General features: G+C 41.8%; 1 protein-coding gene across 1 annotated transcript; it reads left to right on the top strand.

Moving 5' to 3' along the window:
- Positions 1 to 4,428: 4,428 nt before the first annotated feature.
- On the top strand, positions 4,429 to 5,026 carry LOC143582286 (histone H2B.5-like). The gene has a single exon (XM_077064892.1). The coding sequence runs from the start codon at positions 4,503 to 4,505 to the stop codon at positions 4,914 to 4,916; it is 414 nt and encodes a 137-aa protein (XP_076921007.1). The 5' UTR covers positions 4,429 to 4,502; the 3' UTR covers positions 4,917 to 5,026.
- Positions 5,027 to 21,556: the final 16,530 nt, after the last annotated feature.

The following is a 21,556-nucleotide window of genomic DNA, read 5'->3' on the forward strand; positions in this document are numbered from 1 at the left end:
CAAAGCCGGCGACAAAAGAACTCAGCCCCCGCCTCTTTTCGTCCATATATCGCCAGGAGGGGGGGCGGTGTTCCCCCTCCTTCTCGCCCTTTCTCGCCCATTTCGTCGCTCCATTACACCTGGTCTGAAAGGCAAGTTGTTTTCTTGGTATAAATTCAACAACGAAGAATTCGTGTCTTGTTGAAATTACATCGAATTCAGCTGAAACGTAAGTAAGGCCCATCAAAAATATTGGTGGCCCAAATTAAATACCATTTCGTGGAAAAACAATGGAAACTAATTGGGCCTTCGTTAGGATAAATAATAAACTGAAAAGAAAAAAACGAGGGCTGAAAGGGATATACTTTTGAAGGTAAGTTAGCTAGGGCCTCATAATTCAGCCCGCATGATTAGATCAAGTCCAAATAGTTAAATGCCCACAAAAATTTCGGTAGGTTAAAGTAGAGGTCAAAACCGGTTTTTTCCCCAAACCGAACCGGTTTTGTCAAAGGCTGATCGAAAGTTTGAAGCCGGTTAGACTCAAACCGGTTTGGTTTATAAACCGGTTTAAAAGTAAGATAGGTCGGTCTGGTCCAGTTCGGTTCGATTTTCCTCAAACCATTTCGGTTTTAAAACCAGATTAGTTGTTCAAAATGGGAAAACGGTACCAAACCGACGGTTTGGGTCAGTTAATGAACTGGTTTGGGTGAAACCGGTATCCTTATCAAACCGGTTCGTGTCGGTTTTCCATGAACCAATTCCAAGCCGGGGTTTTTACACCTCTAGGTTAAAGTATGGATGAGATCGATACAGTATACATACATGTGCTCAATGTCATGCTGATAATCAGTAAGATTAGGTACCGAGTACCATACCAAAATTTATTGTGCGTGTACGAATATTTCGGTATTGTACCCGTTTTGGTAACATTTTGTTTTTTGTTTTTTTTTCCTTCCAAATTTCCACTAAACTTGGTATCGGAATATGATAAACAATAACCGGTTAATTATTTGCCAGGATATAACCTGCTAGACCGATTAATTGGGTCGAGTACTAACCGGTTTTGGGACAAGTAACACATACCCGGTATAACCGGTTTTGGGTATAACCGAACTGGTTAACCGGTGAATAATCGGAAAAAAAAACCGGCTTATTGTAAAATAATAATACAAAAAATCGGTTAACTGGGTTGTAACCAGTTTTGGAAGTCACTAATATAAATTGGTTTCTAACCGACGACTAGAGCTGAGTATAAATCAATTAATGAGGGGCAGGTTACTAACCAATTAGCTTGTGCACCTCTACCTATACGAATAACACATAAGTTGGACCCTTCTTTGGTACAAGCAATTCCTTCTCATTAACGTCTCGAAAATATTCCGCCATAGTCATGTTGGGTTTATGGAGGCTTAATTGAGCCCGAGTTAGAAGACATCTTTAGTGGCAGATTAATTAAATTGAAGAACAATGGCAAGCCCGGGCCGTTTATTTAATTATATCCCATTATTAGTTTTCTCGAGTAGTAAGTAAGCCCCAGTATGTTCTCTATACATATTCATTGTACTTGTAATTCCTCATCACGAGTGAGACATAAAGCAATAATAAGAGTATCATGGTTACAACTCGTGAGCGTAGGTCAGCCGATCGAACCATGTAAATCTCGTATGTTCATCTTCCTTTACTATTTCTCTTGCAGAGTAGTTTGTGTTTGTGTGTGTTTTTATAATACCCGAATCCCTAACAAGTTATGGAAGTCAAACTACAGGTACCAAATTGACTAAATAGGTAGGGTACCGGTATGGTATCAACATCCATTAAACAGTGATACCAAAATCGTAATACCGGTATCGAAAACCATAATACGTAAGTAGACCATAATATTAAACTGGTACTGAATACCAAAATACGTGTATCAAAACGGGTAACAAGTATCGAAAAACTTGCTTGAAAACACATACATGTTGGACTTCCCAATAAAACTCTACATATTCCAAATTAGTACCGAGTATCGGAGTACCCATACCCGCAGGTATCAAAAAACGAATTCCTAATATCTTTGTATCGATACCGGTACCGAATATACGAATACGGGTATTTGAGAAAAAAAAATCTCATTCTTCAGTTTAAGGTGAATTTAAAATGAAATCGACGGCTAGAACAAGTGAAATTATCAGTTACAATATTTTGGCGCTTTTAGATTTCATCAAGCTAGCAAGATACTATGATAGTGGTTCATGACTTCATGGCTTCTTAGCAAATTCCACACAACAAAGGAAATGCACTAAGGCTGCGATGTCTTTGCGTCACATCAAGTAAAAGGACGATGAAGATCTTAGATAATTCATAAAGGAAAAGTCTTTGCGTAAGATATGTGTTATATGATACGTCCCGAGCTATACGTATATTTTTTCTTATATTGAATTGGATTTATTCTCTATTTTAGGATTACGTATGTTTTTAAATAAAAGATTTGATATGATATATACCCGATATTTAGACGGAGTTCCTTTACCAAAGTATCTTCTAAGAATATATCTACATGATTAAAAACATTTCCCAATTATATGCATTTGTAACCAAAAGCACTTGTGTCGAAGCATGAAATGAATCTGACCTGATCCATGACGATGTTTCCACGGATTTTCGAGATGAACGAACCACGTCTTGATCTTCTTCTCCGGTTGCTTGAGACCTGCAATGGTTTTTCGGGGGTGTGGAGGTGACTGCTAAGAAATCTCAAAGATCTCTTGTTTACAGACACAAAAAAGTGGTGGTGGCTCTTATTGAGCATGACCCCTTAATAAGGAGGTGGAGACCTCCTTATATAGAGAGCCTCATGGCCACCATCATGGTACCCTAATGGGCCTAGCCCAGTTAGGGTTACCTCCACAAAACCCCCTCAGCCCAATAACATTGTATTAGTCCATATAATAAAATAAGCCAAACATAATAAATTTAGGGTCGTAAAACCGGGTTTAGTACCATACCCCTACAACTTGCAAATAATAATAATAATAATAAATAAATGAATACAAATTAATAAACCTCGTAGGTCTAAACTAACTAAGTGATAAACACATGAAATAATCAAATAGAGAAACAAAAGAGAAACCCAGTCATCGCCCACCAATGATTGTTCGATTGTAGGCTTTTGAATCTCATAATCGTGTAATACGATAATCGTTTTGTCATTTGCAAGGTCAAGACCCCATCGCTGGTATTCCACTCTGATTGTTAGATTTATGATTCTTAATCAAAATAATGTAAGATAATGGTAAATACTCAATTGATGTCATTTAATCGTTAGGTTACGATATATATATTACAAGTAACCCTGAAAACCTAGCTAAGCTTGTGGGCTCAACATAAACCATAATATGATAATACTATCTAATACTCCCCCGCAGTCATAGCAGGAGGAAGCTAGAAGCTCATGCTGGGAAACAACAACATAAAAACAAATATAATAAGATAAGCATGCTTTGATGACTTAGAAGTCCAAAAATCTTTTTTTAGTCAATCCTTATTTGATTTTACCATCCATAGTCTTCAATGACATATACCGTGATAAAAATCTAAGGTTCCGGTACCATGTAAGTTAATGATAAATACTCAATTGATATTATTCAACCGTTAGGTTACAATATATAGATCACAGCTAACCCTATAAACCTAACTAAGTACGTGGGCTCAACATAAACCCTAATATGATAATACTATCTAATAATTAAGCCTAATTAAGAATTATATGATATGTCAATTATGTTACTGGATAAGTCGATTAACATCTTTAGATTGTTTCCCGACTTTTAATTTGGTTTTGTTGCTTTAGATCTGAATCAATGCTCAAATTGCACCCAAGGATGAAGACCCTTTTTGTAGAATGTTAGAGTTTCACAACAGGCCAGTTGTTTATTAAGAAGGATAATCAATCAGTTTAAGATAATGTCATGTATTATTGAAAAAAGGAAACATGCCTCTCATGTATGAATCTTAAAATGCTATGTAAATAAAACACAAAGTAAAAAAAACAATTGAAATTTGTATAAAGCACCAGTGACTTAACTAGAAAAAATTTGAAATTTGGTTGTTATTTTAAAATTTATAACCTAGAATTTTTTATTTTAATTTTCATTTTTAATTCGTATTTCCTTTACTGCATACGCTTATTTCTACAATTAAATAATAAAGTGAAATAATCGATAACAAAATTCGTGAATACACTAAACTGAATTCCGGAATTGGTGAACAAGTGCTAAAACCCGCCAAAAGCTCACATTTTCAGCAAACAAACGAAAATTTCAAACATTTCACGAAATCCCCCACAAACCCAATCTCCACCGTCCAAATCCCACGACATAAAATCAACGGCCATACACCCAGATCCGCGTCAACCCCAATCAACCAATCAAAACAACCCCCAACACCCTACATAAACAAACACCCTTGTAACCCCAAATCAAACATCTCACTCATTCAAACCTTTAATCTCTCTCATCACACACATACAGTCAAAAACTCAAATGGCACCAAAGGCAGCCGAGAAGAAGCCAGCAGCGGAGAAGAAGCCAGCCGCCGAGAAGAAACCCAGAGCCGAGAAGAAGCTCCCAAAGGACGCATCGGCTTCAGCCGACAAGAAGAAGAAGAGGCACAAGAAGTCTGTGGAGACGTACAAGATCTACATCTTCAAGGTGTTGAAGCAGGTGCATCCGGACATCGGGATCTCAAGCAAGGCCATGGGTATCATGAACTCCTTCATTAATGATATCTTTGAGAAGCTGGCTCAGGAGGCTTCCAAATTGGCAAGGTATAACAAGAAGAACACTTTGTCTTCACGGGAGATTCAGACGGCCGTGAGGTTGGTGTTGCCTGGTGAGCTGGCGAAGCATGCGGTTTCTGAAGGCACAAAGGCGGTGACCAAGTTTACCAGCGGTTGATTAGGTGTTTGTATGGTGTAATGGTGTTTGGTTAATTAGGGTTAGTTTTGTAATCTGTGGTTTTTTTGAAATGAAATTGTAATTCATCGCTGTGATGAATTTTGGGTTTAGATGGTTACTGTTTATTGAATTTGGTTGTTGAATGACTAGTCTGATTTAAGAGCAAATTGGGGATTTTTCTTAAAAAAATATTAATTTACTTTACATAAATAAATTTAGTTTTCTTATTTTGTATCAACATACATAAGACTAGAATTTTAGATGAAAAGAATACAAAGAATATATATTTACTTGTTTTTTAATTTTCAACAATGATTAGATGGACCAGTTAGTGTTTATAAAAACGTTACATGTGATATCTAGTTGAAGAAACACTAAATGACCCCGACAGATTAAAGATAATCTTAGGGTTAAGTAGATGTTTTCCACGAGGGTTAGGTCTGGCAAAGATGGTTATTCTTCTCAACCTGCAAAACAGACACCGTAAGCTCGTCACTGAGAGGGGGGGGGGGGGTTTCTCCTTGTGACCACCCTCTGGCGTGAGAATCAGACTAGGTTGCTCTGAATATAAGTGTATATAGAGAAAAATATCTAGAGAGAAGATGATGATACCGTTCCAAAGTGTTGGAGTATTTATAGCCGAATGTAGGTTTCCAAGCAGGTACGGCCAGCTGTATAATATTCCTTTTCCACCAACTACGGGCTATGTTCGTGCCATGATGGGAGTTGGTGGGTAGGCAGCGGCTGATGGGGACATTTTGTACTGGAGCGTGCTCCTCGTACTATTGTCGGTGAGCTGTCACCGTGTGATTTGTTCATGGGTCGCTTTTGTCAGATCTTGTCTATTTGTCTATACCTTGGTAGGTATAGTACAAAAGATCTTCTAGAAGCGTACGGACTGTCTCTTTTGGGCGGGAATATCATTCATTCTTCAGGTGACATTGCTGAAGTATAAGAGTTAGTGCCTTGTGCGTGTAGCCTTACTGTTAGTGCGGGTAGCCTTCCTTCTTGGCTTGTACCCACAGCTGCGGGAATAGGTAGGGTACTGTACCAAGGGAGGCTTTCCTGCGGGGACAGCTGGCTTACTGCGTGTAAGGTCTTCATCTTTCTGAGCATGGTGGTTCCTGCGGATCCAATTGGTCTTTGCGCAGACGTGCCTCTTCAAGGTGAGTCTTGCGGGTCCAACTGGGCTTTGCGGGATCCTATCTCTTCAAGCCCCCCAGTCCATTGTTCTTCTCATGAATTGTTAATAAGTGAGGGGAACTTTTGGACTTTAAGCAAGGGGTTTTGAAAAGGGGGTTTTCGTTTTTTTTTTTTTTAAGGTTCTCCGTGGGGATTCTTCCCGCAGTTTTCCTAATGTCACTTGCAGAAAATTCCCGACTTTTCTGCCTGATCTTTGGGTATGATGCGGGTAGGTGTGTAACCTCTTCGCACGTCGGGAGCGTTGAGTTTCACTTGTGTAGATTCTCCACGAGGTTTTGGTAGTTTTAGACATAGTGATCAGTTATGTTAAACAACCAATTCCACCTTGAAGCTTCAAACAATCTAGTTCTCAACGTTCCCGCCATGCGGGGGTGTTATTTCTCTTTCCGCAAGCATGGCCCATAAGATCGATCTTCTTGGTTCCAATTCCCTGCAAGTGCTAAGTATGTGAAGGGTTTCGCGTTGACACTGTACCCGCACTTGTCTTATGGTTTCTTGCTTTCCAAGGTAAGGGGGTATATTCCATCTTATTTTTGAATCTTTTTGGAATTTGGAGAGTTGGTGAAAGGATAAAGACAGTCCAAACTGTTGAAGGGACGTTGGCGTCTTCTGACGGTTTCAGGATGTGCAGGAAGTTATGACGACGTGACAGCAAGTGGTCAATCAGGACGCTTTTTCAGGCGCGTGGGCGCAAGTTTCATGACACGCGCCATTCCGACACCTGTTGCCAGCTTGCTTTATCCACACGTGTCGCCGTGTCATTGCTCCTGCGCTTTCTCTCTCATCCGCATTAAATTCATCGCATTCATTGCGATGAGTATATAAGGGGGGGATGGTGTATTTCGTCCATTATCTTCACTTCACTCTCTTTTTCCTTTTAAGCTATTTCCGGCGAATACTCATCTTTTCCGGCGAGCATTCTCCTGAAACCGCTTTCTTTCCTCAACATTAAAAAATGTCTCCTTCTCATGACCTAGAGGTTAACGTCGAAGAGTCCGACGTTTTCCCTGAGAACCCGATGTCAACGTCCGATAAGGATGATAAGAGTACTGCTGGCGAGTGTCAGTGTACTCTTTCTGTCGATGTATACCATTAAATCGTCAAGAAATTCATGCTGGAGCCCTATGAGCCTGAGTTTCCGGAGGCCAACCAGACGGTATACGACGCCCCTAAGGGCAAGATAGGGGTTTACGCTTCGTTCTTCCTATATGGGAATCTAAGATTCCCATTAACGAAGTTCGTATACCGTGTTTTGGAGAAACACGGTGTTCATCTGACAGAGGTGCACCCAATGGCAATTGCCAAAGTTCGCCATTTCGAATGGGTGTGCCGTATTTTGGGTATCGAGCCTCGAGTCGACCGCCTGATGACCTTCTATACTTGGAGGTGCATCCAGGGTTGGTATACCCTTGTCACTCGGATCAAGGGTTTGAAGATCTGCGCTACTGAGCGTAGTCTTCGTTCTTGGAAGCGGGAGTTTTTCTACATTTCCGCTCGTGTTGTTCCCATTGCGATGACGTTCAAGAAAGGGAGGGCACTCCCTAATCTTCCGGCGTCCAATTACCAGGAGACGGAGTGGTTCACCAAGATTTCCCAGATTCGGACTCCTGTTTATCGCTTCGCGGAGTCTGAGATGGTCATGCTTGGGATGAGCCGCGTGTGGAAGGATGCCGGGTCTGGGACGCCGCAAATACCCATCTTTCTTGAATACGGTTTGAACTATATTCCTTATGGTATGCTCCGTCTTTTGTGTTGGTTTAGGATTTCCTTCTAATATTGTTATCTTTTTTATTTCAGAGGGGAACGACTTACAGTCGCTCTTGCATCCGCGGGAGACTGGTGGTCCCGCGCGGTTGGGTACTCGTGATCTTGATGAGAACGAGTTGCTCATTTTGGAGAAGACTGCGGATAGATTCGTAGAGGTCTACCCGCCAGGCCACGAGATTTTAAGCGCCACTCGGCCAGGTAAGGAGTTCTTTAATCCTCATCCTCTTCATGCTCAAACTTCTGCTGGAATTCCTCTGATCTTGTCATCTTCTGATGAGGGATCCGCTGATGGGCCTTTTATTGTGAGGAAAAAGAAGGCGGCTGGCGTGAAGGGCAAAGCGAAGGTTGCTACCTTCGTTGACCTGGGGAATCAGTCTGATTCCGAGACTGAAAGTGAGGAGGCGGCGGGGAACCTTGGTGGTGACGAGTCCATTGTCTCAGAGGTTGAGACGACTGTCACTTCCGATCCGCCAAGCGTTGCGAAGGTAACTGGCGTGAAGAGGCCAGTTTCATCGGGTCCATCTCCGCCTGTCAGGGCTTTCAAGATCAAGAAAACCAGTAAGTATACTTTTTGTGTACCTTTTCCGCATTTCCTTCCGTCTTTGTTTTTTATATCTTTGGTTTTTCTTAATGTAGGAGTGGACTTATCTGCTTTTGAAGAAAGTGGTGCGGGAGGAGCTAGTTCAGGACCCACGACGATAGGTTTGGTCAACCTATCCGAGGCGATGACCCAGGCGGCTGCGCCTGTTTCTGGTACTGGTTCAGTTGTTTACACTGTTGAAGCAACTGTTCCGGTTATGACGTCGTCTGTCATGGCTGCTGTGCCGACGATGGCGTCCACTTTCGTTGCTGTGTTGAGCAGTTCAACTTCTTCGCCGGCCGTCAGTGCCATATTTACTACATCATTCACCGGACCGGCGGTGACTTTTTCTGTGAGCTCATCTGCAGCGGCTACCACGGTTACGAGTTCATCTCAAATGAGTTCATCTCCGATGGTCTCTACCTCAGTGGCTTCTACAGTGTCACATTCGGCGTCAGCGACTACTTCGTCCTTGGCCGGTCCTTCAGGTATGTTTAGAGTTGGGACCTCTAGACTTACCTCTGTTGATGAGGGAGTCCAATCTTTGCCTCCTTCCCATCTCCTTGACCTCTTGGATGGATATCCTTTAGGTTCGGGTGATGGGTTTAGCGGCTATCGGCCTGTTATCGACCCTACAGGTGCGTGGGGTTACTTTAGCCTGTTATCCATCTTTAGTCATTTTTTATTAACTGTTATCTTTTTTTGTTGTTTCAGTTTCAGATTCTAATGAGGTCTATGCCCCAAGGTGGAATATCCGCCGAGGGACAACTCTCAGGACGGCTGCAGACTGCGTCGACTGGACGCGCCATGCCGCTCCAAGTGGTGCATTGGGGGAGGCAATGGTTAGTTACCAGGAAGGCCGGTTGTCCACCGAGTTCCGAATTCTACTCGCCCGGATGCAGCCGCGTGTCGAATTACTTTGTCGTGAAAACGATAAGTTAAGGACTGCGCGTAGCTTGGAGGGGGCTCAGGTGCGATCGCTGAGGGAAGAGAATAAGAAGCTTGCCGCCACCGCTGCTGAGAAAGAGAAGGCCTTCAAGGATCTCGAGGCCGAAATGCAAGCTAGGCATGAGGCCCGTTCAAAGGCTACTCAAGTTGTTAATGAACAACTTAGGTTGGCTAAGGAAACGACGCGTAATGCCACTGAAAGGGCCACAAAAGCTGAAGCTGTTGCTGAGCCTCTACGCGCTGAAAATGAAGAACTGAAAGCTAAACTGGAGAAGCTTCAGCAGGCTCATGAGTCTTTGGCTTTGGAGTACGCCAAGAAGCTACAGGAGCTCTTGGATCAGAAGGGTGTGCTTGATCGCACTGAACGCAAGCGTAAAGGCGTTGAGGAGGCTGCTGCAAAGGAGGTGTTGCTTGCCAACCTTAATAAGAATAAGGCCGAACGCGCACGTGATCAAGCTCAAGCTACCCTTCAAGAGTCCTTGTCCAATAACGATTGGCTTCTACGAGAAGCGTTGCCGCAGGTACGCATAGCTCCATTATTCTTTGCTTTTTGCTCTTTTTCTTTATACTTAGAAAAGTTTTTTTTTTTTGTAGGTTGTGCATCGGATTTTCGCGAACACATCCTATGATGATGCCATGAGCGCAGCCCTCAACGCTTCTCATGAGGATGGAGAGAAAGCTGGTTTCTTACTTGGCCTAGGATTTGCAGAGAAAGGCATCTCGCCTTCCAAATTTCCTTTACACGATGTTGATACTGAGGCTGCCTATGACCAAGCTGTGAACCAGTATGCTGCTTTCTCTCATCCGGTTGTGGAGAAGGTGAATGAAGTTGCTGCTGCTGATGACGGGCTAGCTGTTCTCAAATCTTTCCTTGAACAACCGCAGCCAACTGATGGTGCGAGTTCAAGTGGGTTTGGAGGGAGTGGTCCCGAAGCCTGAATCTTGAGATTCCTCCCAGCCGTTAGGATAGATTTGTACTTTTTGTAGGCGGGTAGATACTTAGCCATTTTGTAATGTTTGAACAGCTTTTATCGTGAATATAAATGTTTTGTTAATGCCTTGCCTTGTAAACATTATATGATTTGCTCATGCATATTTTAGTTTAACTTAGCAATTTTCTAAGTGTTTTGAATAAGTTAACCTTTCGACGCGTGTCAGATAATAGGTTAATGTTCTGTTTCCTCTATCATGATTGTGCGGGTAGGACCGTCACTTTCACTTAGTAGGATGACCAAACTTCCATCTATATCTGACCTGCGTGAAGGTTTTCCTTATCTTCCCCTTAGTAATTTTTACTGTTTTTGTGTTTATGCGGGTTGTGCCGCTTTCCACACGCAACGACTTACTTCCTCCCTCACTTATTTATGCGGTGAATACCGGTATATCAGTGTGGTCAGTTCATAAGTATAAAGGTAAGGCTATCAACATCAATGTGATAAGGAGAATCATTTCCATTAGAAGTGGCTCTAGGCCTGTTCGTTACAAGTTTGGAATTGATCTACATGTAGCATCTGCGTAATTGAGCTCCATTCCATGTTCTAGGGATGGGGGTGCCATTGAGCCTTTCGAGCCGATATGCGCCCTTTCCCAGAACTTCTTTAATAATGTATGGCCCTTCCCAGACCGGGGCCAGCTTTCCTGGGCGCTCCTGGTTCAAAGCCTCGTTGTTACGCAGTATGTAGTCTCCGACATTGAAGTTGCAGAATTTCACCCGCGTGTTGTAGTACTTTTGCATTTGTCGCTTGTAGTTCTCTTCACGCGCTGCGGCTAAGTCTCTGCGCTCTTCGGTTAGCATAAGGTCTAACCGTCTTTCCGCATCATTGTCTTCTGGTTGAGTTATGACTCTTGGTGAGGGTAGACCAATCTCGATTGGAACCATGGCTTCAGTGCCATAGGTGAGGCTGAACGGGGTTTCGCCCGTGCTTGCTTTTTTCAGCGTTCTGTTTTCCCAAAGGACATGTGGAACTCCGTCCACCCAGCCGGATCTATGCTCCAAGAGTCTTTTCTTTATGCCGTCGACGATGCTCTTGTTTGCTCTTTCCACCTCACCATTACCCTGCGGGTGTGCCACTAAGGTAAAGGTGTGGGTGATTTGAAGCTCTTTCAGCCACTTTTGTAGCTTCTGGTCAGCAAAGTTGGTGCCGTTATCGCTCACCAGCAAAGTTTCAACCCTGAGACTGAACCTTTGTTGTTGGCCGCTCCATCAGTATAGAGTCGCCAGACATCGTTAATGTCTTGTGCTGGAGAGGGTTGAGCCTCTTCCTGGCACTCTTTTTCCCGCGAAGCGGGGACTTCTGCAATAAAGTCGGCCAAGACCTGGCCTTTTATGGCTGGTCTTGGCTTGTACTTTATCGCGTATTCTCCCAACTCAATTGCCCATTTGGCTAGGCGCCCTGACAACTCGGGTTTGCCTAGAACGTTTGCAAGTTTGAAGTTGGTGAGAATGGTGATTGGGTGGCCTTGGAAATATCGTCTTAGCCTGCGTGAAGCCTGTACAAGCGCTAAGACTAATTTTTCCAGGGTGGAGTACCGGGTTTCCACGTCTGTTAAGATGCGGCTTACATAGTAGATGGGCATCTGGATGCCCTTTCGTTCTACTAGTAAGACTGCCCCAGTTGCTCTGTCTGTGGTGGAGAGGTAGAGAATTAATTCCTCCCCCACTTCTGGTGCTGTGAGTGTTGGGAGTTCGATCAAGCGTGACCGAATCTCTTGAAAAGCTGCTTCTGCTTCTGGTGTCCAGCGGAAGTGCGTTTTCTTCAACCAATTTCTCAATGTCGACACGAATGGGAACGACCTATCCGCATGGTTTGCCAAAAAGCGGTTGAGTGCGACTAGTCGTCCATTCAGTGTCTGAGCCTGTTTGATGGTTGTAGGTGATTCCATTTTCATAATGGCTTCAACCTTTTCAGGGTTCGCTCTGAAGCCATCTTTGGTAACGATGACTCCTAAGAACTTCCCATCTTCCATCCCAAAGGAACACTTGCTCGGGTTGAGCTTCATGTTAATCTTTCTGAGCGTGTTGAAAGTTTCTTCGATGTCTTTCAACATCGCTTCTGGCTCGAGGCTCTTGATGACCAAGTCATCCATGTAAACCTCCAAGTTCCTCCCGATTTGGGCATGAAACTCTTTGTCCATCAGGCGTTGGTATGTGGATCCGGAATTCTTTAGTCCGAATGGCATCATTTGGTAACAAAATGTGCCATCGGGCGTCCGAAATGCGGTTTTATCCTGATCGTCAACAGCCATGTGGATTTGATGGTACCCTTTATACGCATCAAGGAAGCATTTAAGGCGAAACGGTGCTAATGAATCTACCTTAAGGTCAATTTCGGGTAATGGGTAACAATCCTTGGGGCATGCTTTGTTTAGGTCTTTGAAATCTATGCACATGCGCCATTGTTTGTTGGATTTTGGTACCATGACGGGATTTGCAACCCATCTTTGGATGCCTGCGTCAAGGAGTTCCTTGACTTGGGTTCTACACGCGTTAGCCTGCTCAGCACCCATTACGCGACACTTTTGTATGACCGGCGCAAACGCCGGGTCACACTTGAGCTTATGCTCAGCCTTACTTCGAGCCCATTCTTCTGGCTCAGAGATGGTTGGTTTAGCCATTTTTGGTTTGAGTTTAGATGAGACGGATGCGATGCATACATGAGGAATGCCCGTGATCATAGCGACGCCCTCAGCTGTTGGCCATCCCATCATACCATGGACTGAAGACACCACGGCATTAAATCTTGCCATCCCATCTCTCCCGAAGAGAATGTCGTATGTGTGGTGTGGCTTCCTCATTACAACGAAGTCCACGTCTTCTGTGCGAGAGTACTTCCCGTCCGTGAGAGTGACGGGGAAAGATAGGATTCCCAAGGGGGTGTTTGTGCTGCCGTCAAACCCTTCCATCGAGGCGTAAACTGTTTCTAAGCGTTCTTTGTCTTCGTCGTCTAGCTTGTCAAAGAACTGCCTTTACATGACTGTTGATGAAGCGCCATTATCAGCAAGGGTGCGGGAGGTGATGTAGTGCTCCAGCTGGCTTTTGATGACTGTGGGGCCTTCTTTGTTGGGCCCCCCCTGGCACACGCGGGAAGCGCACTTCTGCTTCCTTCCACGCACTTGGCTCTGTTGTTCGTCGTTTCCTTTCTCTGACGTTGCCGTGAACCATGTGAATGCTGATGTCGATGGGCTTCCGTCCATTGCCCTTGTGCCGATTGTCTTTCCTCCCTCCGTTCTTGATTGACGCCACGAGGTGTGTGAGTTTCCCATCTTTGACGAATGTTTCGACGACATCCTTCAAGGATGTGCATTCCTCGGTGGTGTGGCCTTTTGTCCCGTGGAAGTCACAGGATTTGCTCTGATCAGCGTTTTGACGCTGTCGGATTATTGGAGCCTTTGGCCATGGGAGCCTCTCGGTGGCAAATATCTCAGTGACGTTTTTGGTGAGTGGCGTCCATCTGGGATTCCGGTTCGACTGCATGTTGTCCCTTCCGCCTAGGAGAGGGCGAGAGCTGGATGAGGTGTCAAAGTTTACCCTTGACTGCCAAATACCAAGCTTCCTCTTCTTATTTTGTTGGGCGGTACGGATGTTATTTTCTCTTGTCCTCTGCGTGTAGAGGTTTGTGCTCTGGGGAAGATTTCTACCCAGTTGCTTCTCCGTCTCGGCAAAGCGTTTAGCTGCCGTCATGATGGCATCCCACATGGATGGCATGCCGTCTTTACCTGTCAACGTGCGGATGAGCTCTGGGTACTCAGCGCCCTGCATGAAAGCGGCGCGAACAAGATCTTTGCTAATAGTGCCCAGACTTAGCTTCTTTGAGTTGAAGCGAGTGATGAAGTCTAGCAAAGATTCGTCTTCTTCCCGAATGCAGTTGAGGATCGTCCATTGCTCTTCAGTATATTTTCTTTGTTGACTGAAGTGCTGGCTGAATTTGTGCTGGAAGTCTGCCCAATCGTAGATGTGGTGGACCGGTAGACGATCAAACCACGCTCTGGCTGCCCCCGACGAGCGTCATTTGGAACATGTAACACCATGTGGGTTCCGTCCAATTACTGACGGTTGCCCCCGCTATAAATCTGTTCATGTGATCGTCTGGGTCAGATATGCCGTCATAAGTGCCTATGTTGGACATCTGTTTGGCGCTCTTTGGAGCGATTGCTTCCGCAATGTCTCTTGCAAATTTGGACGTTCCCGCATTCGCAACAGTTGGTCTGAAAGTTTTGGAGAAATCACGTGGGTTTCCTCCCGTGTCCTTTGGTTTGAAAGTTTCTCCGAAATTTCTTCTCGAGTGGAAGTCTGCTTCTTTACGCTTCCCTTTCGCCTTATGACTTGGGTTTGCGTCACTGTCAGATTCTTCCCAATCTTCATCCACATACTCGCAATCATTGCTCATGTTAAGCTGTTGTCGAGTGCTTCCGAATTCGTCATTGGCCTGTTGGAGTGAACGTAAACGTTCGTCCAACTCGGCTTGGAATTCTTTCTGACGTGCTTCCGCCCAAGCTTTAACTTGTTCTGGTGTTTGTCGGGGAAGTCTCGTCTGTTGTTTCCCCAACTGGGTATCAATGAATCCCAGGAGAGGATTGTTTACTGCACTTGCCCCGGCTTGGGTACCCGGGGTAGTGTTCGTAACAATCGTGTATTCACCGGTGTTCACCCCAGTAGCTGGGGTTGTGGTTACCGGAGTTTCTTGGTCACTCGGTGGCTTTGGCATCGGAGTAACCTTAACCATCTTTCCAGAAGTTTGAAAAAACTGAGAAAAAGAAGAATTAGTTCTAGCTTAATGCACGGATGGCGCCAATGAAGTAACACTAAATGACCCCGACAGATTAAGGATAATCTTAGGGTTAAGTAGATGTTTCCCACGAGGGTTAGGTCCGGCAAAGATGGTTATTCTTCTCAACCTGCAAAACAGACACCGTAAGCTCGTCACTGAGAAGGGGGGGGGGGTTCCTCCTTGTGACCACCCTCCGGCGTGAGAATCAGACTAGGTTGCTCTGAATATAAGTGTATATAGAGAGAAATAGCTAGAGAGAAGATGATGATACCGTTTCAAGGTGTTGGAGTATTTATAGCCGAAGGTAGGTTTCCAAGCAGGTACGGCCAGCTGTATATAATATTCCTTTTCCTATGGGCTACGTTCGTGCCACGATGGGAGTTGGTGGGTAGGCAGCGCCTGATAGCGACATTTTGTACTGGAGCGTGCTCCTCCTCGTACTATTGTCGGTGAGCTGTCACCCTGTGATTGGTTCATGGGTCGCTTTTGTCAGATCTTGTCTATTTGTCCATACCTTGGTAGGTATAGTACAAAAGATCTTCTAGAAGCGTACGGACTGTCTCTTTTGGGCGGGAATATCATTCCTTCTTCAGGTGACATTGCTGAAGTATAAGAGTTAGTGCCTTGTGCGTGTAGCCTTACTGTTAGTGCGGGTAGCCTTCCTTCTTGGCTTGTACCCACAGCTGCGGGAACAGGCAGGGTACTGTACCAAGGGAGGCTTTCCTGCGGGGACAGCTGGCTTACTGCGTGTAAGGTCTTCATCTCTCTAAGCATGGTGGTTCCTGCGGATCCAGTTGGTCTTTGCGCAGACGTGCCTCTTCAAGGTGAGTCTTGCGGGTCCAACTGGGCTTTGCGGGAACCTACCTCTTCACTAGTAGAAAAAACGTTGTTGCACATTCTTTTGATACAATTTTACACACTGTACTACACTTCATCTAGTGAAATATTTCTATTCCTCTCCAATAGCACCGAGATAGGTTAACAATTAAGGAAATCGTTTTTTTTTCGGGATTTAAGGCTTACAAATTTTTAAGGTTTCTTCTAAGTTGTTAAGAATTTAATGGTTTATTAAATTTAGGCTCATAGTCATAGGTTTCTAGAAAGAAAAAAAAGATCCCATAAGCTAGAGATGTTCAACGAAACCGGTTCTTAGAACCGAACCGGTGGACCCGAACCGGACCCGAACCGGTTCCTACCCGTTTTTTGTAGGAACCGGACCCTATCTGATTCAACCCGATGATCCGTGACCGGTTCTTGCATTTCTGAGTGGGGGCGGGTAGGAACCGGAACCGGTTCTGGAACCGAACCATCCGGAACCGGTTCTAGCCGTTGGATCGAATATAGCCGTTGGAAATCGTTTTTTTGGCCGTTTTTTGACCGTTGGGGTCAAAAATAGCCGTTTTTTGGCTCCCCCAAGCACCCCACTGTATTTGGTGTCATGGGTTCATCACAACACTCAAAACGCAAACCCGAACGTAAAAAAATACAAAAAAACGCTATTACAACGTTTTGAGTTCTCTAATCTCTTGTTTTCTCTTCTTCTATATTCATATTTGTTGTTATGGCTGCCTCACAATCATCGGTTGGTCAAGGTTCCAACGCCGAACCAAGTTTCGTTCGTATTGTACCTCATAATCGTAATCAAGAGATTTGGTGCAATTGGGATTTGGTTGAATTGAGTGACCATTCATTGAAGGCTCGGTGCAAGTTTTGTGGGATTTATTTAAACCCACTTTCGAATTCAAATTTGAAGAAACACATCGAAAAACCGTATTGCAAGGCGTTGAAAAAGAACGTCGATTCGCAACAAACGCAAATGGATAGTGAAGGCGGAATATTTACATACCAAATTGATCGAGTTCAAGATCGTATGGCGAAGTTTGTGATTCAAGAAGCTTTGCCGTTTAGCCACTTTGACAACCCTCGCTTAACCGCCATGATTCGAGATACGCTTCAACCACAATACACTCACGTAAGTCGTCATACTCTTAAACGTTATTGTTTAAAATTGTGGAAGAAGTCGCCGCTCAATAATTACGACGAACAAGAAGGCTTTTCTAGAAATAATATGTCACAACTTTATATTTATAAGTTTAATGTTTTGTTAGTTTGTTTTTGAAGATTTTAAAACATGTAACCTTTTTTTTTTGAACTTCTTAAAGTAAATAAAATGAATTTTATGTTAATTGTTTTGTTTATTTTTCATGCTATACAAATACGAATCGTAGTTTAGAATCCAAATCGCAAACGAAAAACGAAAAAAAAAAACTAAATGCACTTGTATTGCAAATCCAATGAACAAGTTTACATTGTACAATGGTTACATATTTAACTGATGATGTTCCAATTGATGAAACTCTGCAACTGATGTGTCACCGATTCATATTTTGCATCAGTGACAACAAACTCTGCAACTGATGAATGTTCCCACTGATGAGTATTCCTCATCAGTGGCAACCTTCAGTAGTTGTCATCAGTGGCAGCTTTCCCACTGATTCAACTGATGACTGTTCCCACTGATGAGTATTCCTCATCAGTGGCAGCTTTCCCACTGATGAGTATTCCTCATCAGTGGCAGTCTTCAGTAGTTGTGATCAGTGGCAACCTTCAGTAGTTGTCATCAGTGGCAACCTTCAGTAGTTATCATCAGTGGCAACCTTCAGTAGTTGTCAACTTGTCATCAGTGGCAACCTTCAGTAGTTGTCTTCAGTGGCAACCTTCAGTAGTTGTCTTCAGTGGCAAACATCTTCAGTAGTTGTCTTTTCTTCATCAGTTAATTGTTTATTTTTATGTTAATTGTTTTTTTTATTTTTCATGTTATACAAATACGAATCGTAGTTTAGAATCCAAATCGCAAACGAAAAACGAAAAAAAAAAAAAAATTTTTACACTGTAACCGGTTGGAACCGGTTACGGTACAGGAACCGGGTTAGGAACTGGTAAGAACCGGTTAGATAGGTTAGGGGTCCGAGGGTGGGAGAACCGGTTCGGTTCCCTAACCGGTTCGAGCCTGGAACCGGTTTAAAAGGAGGTTTTGAATATAGGAACCGGTTAGGAACCGGTTCCGGTTCCTAGTCCCAAACCGTTTTGAACATGCCCATTTCAAAGTATTGGGCCTTAAAAGGGGCTATTCTACATTGTATGCAACTGGACCGGCCTACATACTTGATCAAGTTAGCCCATTGGGTAATCTGAATCACATTGATCATGATCATGGGTTCCATTCTATTTTGGATCAAAACATAAAGAGGTGGGAAAAAAACCAGTTCTGATTCGTGCCCTACGGGCCATACCCGGTTCGGATCACGTTTGCATAAAAAACCCGAACAGTACCTTGAAGGCCCGAACCCACCCATACCGGAATTATCATTAGCTACTCGCATAACATCAAGCTCGTAGCTATTTGAATACATATATTTCGATATAAAATTATTACAATATTAGTTTTTTATTTATCTGACAACTCATATGTTAATGTTAATGATAAAGAACTTGATGGCAAAACACCCTCACATCACATGTAAGAGCATTCTCAACCCATCCCTTAAAATTATGTAAGAGAGTTTTGTAAATTATAAGGTGCAATTACGAGTATTTGTGAGTATAAATTATAAGATTGAGATAGAAAATGTAGTGATTTTGGTAAATTTTGGAAACTTTATTTGCTCTTATTTATTTTTTTGTATTTCTTGTATTAATTGTGAGTATATGAGAGAGAAAAATGTAATGATAAATGTATAAAATATTATCTAATTAAATATGAAAGATATTCATAGCGTTTTCTATTGTAATTGTAGAGATCGGGATGGAAGACCGGCTTAGAATGCTCTTATATTAATGTTTTTAATTTTTTAGATTTATTAGGGCCCAAACAAGTCATAGAGTTGAAAACATGTCTTTATTGAGTAGAAATGAAGTGAAAGGAAGAAGCTAACTTATGACGCAAGCTAACTTCTTAATTACAATATTTGAATCTTCTTTTACCCTTAATGTAACATCACTAAACATTTTTAACTTTCTTATAAGCTTGCATTCTACTATTTGTGTTTGCATTGTCATTTAATTTGTAAGTTTATTTGTATCTAACAAAGTTAAAATATAAATCTATTACTTTTGTTTTAAACAAATCAGCTATATTTTGCAAGTCATGCATATAGATCAAATGCAATTTAAATTCATTATACAGTGTACGGCTAATTTGAACGACAAATTAATACACCATTTTTGTTTACTATGATACCCGAACCTTTATCAGTTAGAAAACTGACCTTAACAAAAACTTTGATACCACTGGACTACAACTAATATAGATAAAGTATGATATCTCTTATTACTTTTTATAATATAAAAAGATAATTTTATGCGATTTCATATGGCCAAAATGATTAAAATGGACAACAAATCGTCCACCTTATTGTCAATAAGAAAATAAACAAACCATTAATCCATCGAACTCTTTACAACATCTTATGTTATGGAAATCTTGTATGAGCCTTATATTTGTGTTAATAAAATCACGAGTACTTGGTCTAGAACTATAATATCTAAACAAGGAATACTCCTTATATAAGTATTCGAAACTTTAATACGAGGCAATAAATTCTTTTTATCAACTTATTGCACTATGTACTCATAATGCATATTAATGGGTTTATAGCCCAATAATATCAACGTATTGAAAAATGAGATCTCTACTGGATCAAATACCATTGACAACAAATTGACAAAATTAAGTAAATTTAGAACTAGATTATGTAAATTTACCTTAAAAAATATGTATTATAATACATAAAAGTGATAATGGATAAAATAAATCAAACTTCCGTAATGTTGTACGTATAAGGATGTATATCATAGGTTGGGGCAGAGTTTAACATATTCTATAAAGAAGCATGTGCCGTGATTATTTATAGATGAAAGAAACTAATGCAAAAATCATGAGGATTGTTAATATGGTGTTATCTGACATCCTCTTGTAAGCAAGGGAGGCGTTGGAAGCACTAGTGTAGTTATCGACATTATGCCAATGTGAACAGATCAACCCATCGTATAGATTTCTCTCTTGGGAGGGAAGGAGTATGCTCGGTTTGACTTATCGGTTGGTTAAATTGTTAAATCTGAGAACTCATATTTTTTGTTTGTATGGAAAAACATCCACACTAACCCGCACACACCTAAACATGTGTAGCCCGAACACAGCTCACTTGACTCACTTCTCTAATCGTATCAAACGGGGTTGACATGTGATAATCAAGTTGTATAAATGTTAGCTAAGTAGGTGTAGGTCGTTCTAAAAATTGGGCTAAACATGTCATAAACGGGTTAGTGAGTCGATTTGTTTAACTAAACATATTGGTGGGGTTGACATGGTTAATTGAATGAGTTAAACAAATCAACCCGAACATTACTCATTTTTTAAATAGATTAGATATGACAACCTAAAACTTGATTATTCTCGTGTGTTGCTCAAATAAGATCGAAAAATGCCACTCCTGTATATCTCATCCTCTCTACTTTTACCAGATGTACTCTTCTTATTACATTATAATCATTACAATTTATCAAATCACTCCACACTCTTCATTCACAATATTGATACGTTGTATGCCGTACAACATGTGATATACGTCATTCATTTTAAGGGTGTGTGTTTAGGATTGCTTATTTAAGTGAAAAAGGACTTTTTGTTAAAAGAACTTATAAACTTATGAATTTTTTAAAAGAAATTTTCAAAAAAATGTTTGGATTAGCTTACGTTGGGGGAAACCAAAATAACTAAAAAGGACACTCTTTTTTAAAATGAGTGTAATGAGTTTTGAGGGTTAAAGGGGTGTAATAGGTAATTCAAACCCATTAAGTTAATAAGTTACACATTCCTAACTTTTCAAAACTCCTTTATTTTGCCTTGTCCAAAAGTTAAAATCCATAAGCCTTATGGTTTGCCAAACACCTTATACCCCTTATTAACTTTTCAAAAAGTTTATAAGTTATAAGTTGATGAAAATAACGAATCACAAACACCCCCTAAATTGGTTTAAACAAGATGCCAACTAAACAATGTCTTGATTCTTCACCAGTGTATTAGTTATGATATAATACTTAGTTACTTATTGTATATTCTAATGATATCCAGACATTATTTTTATGGAAATTTCATAAATTTTACATTATACATTGGCTATACGTCGGTTCTATTTGTTATGTATGTTAACTTGACTATGTCATTAGGCCATAAGGTTACGCTGATTCATAGGAGAGTGAGAGAGGCCACAATATAATCTATCATTAAACGAACACAAATATTGTAAATTTTTATTTTAAAAATAATTTGGTAAATTCCACTTCATAATTCATATTAACAAATGTTTCGATGA

Source organism: Bidens hawaiensis, unplaced genomic scaffold, assembly GCF_021521415.1.
Source record: "Bidens hawaiensis isolate Kalapana, Puna unplaced genomic scaffold, B.hawaiensis_p1.1 tig00031522_1, whole genome shotgun sequence".
Classification (NCBI taxonomy): Eukaryota; Viridiplantae; Streptophyta; class Magnoliopsida; order Asterales; family Asteraceae; genus Bidens; species Bidens hawaiensis.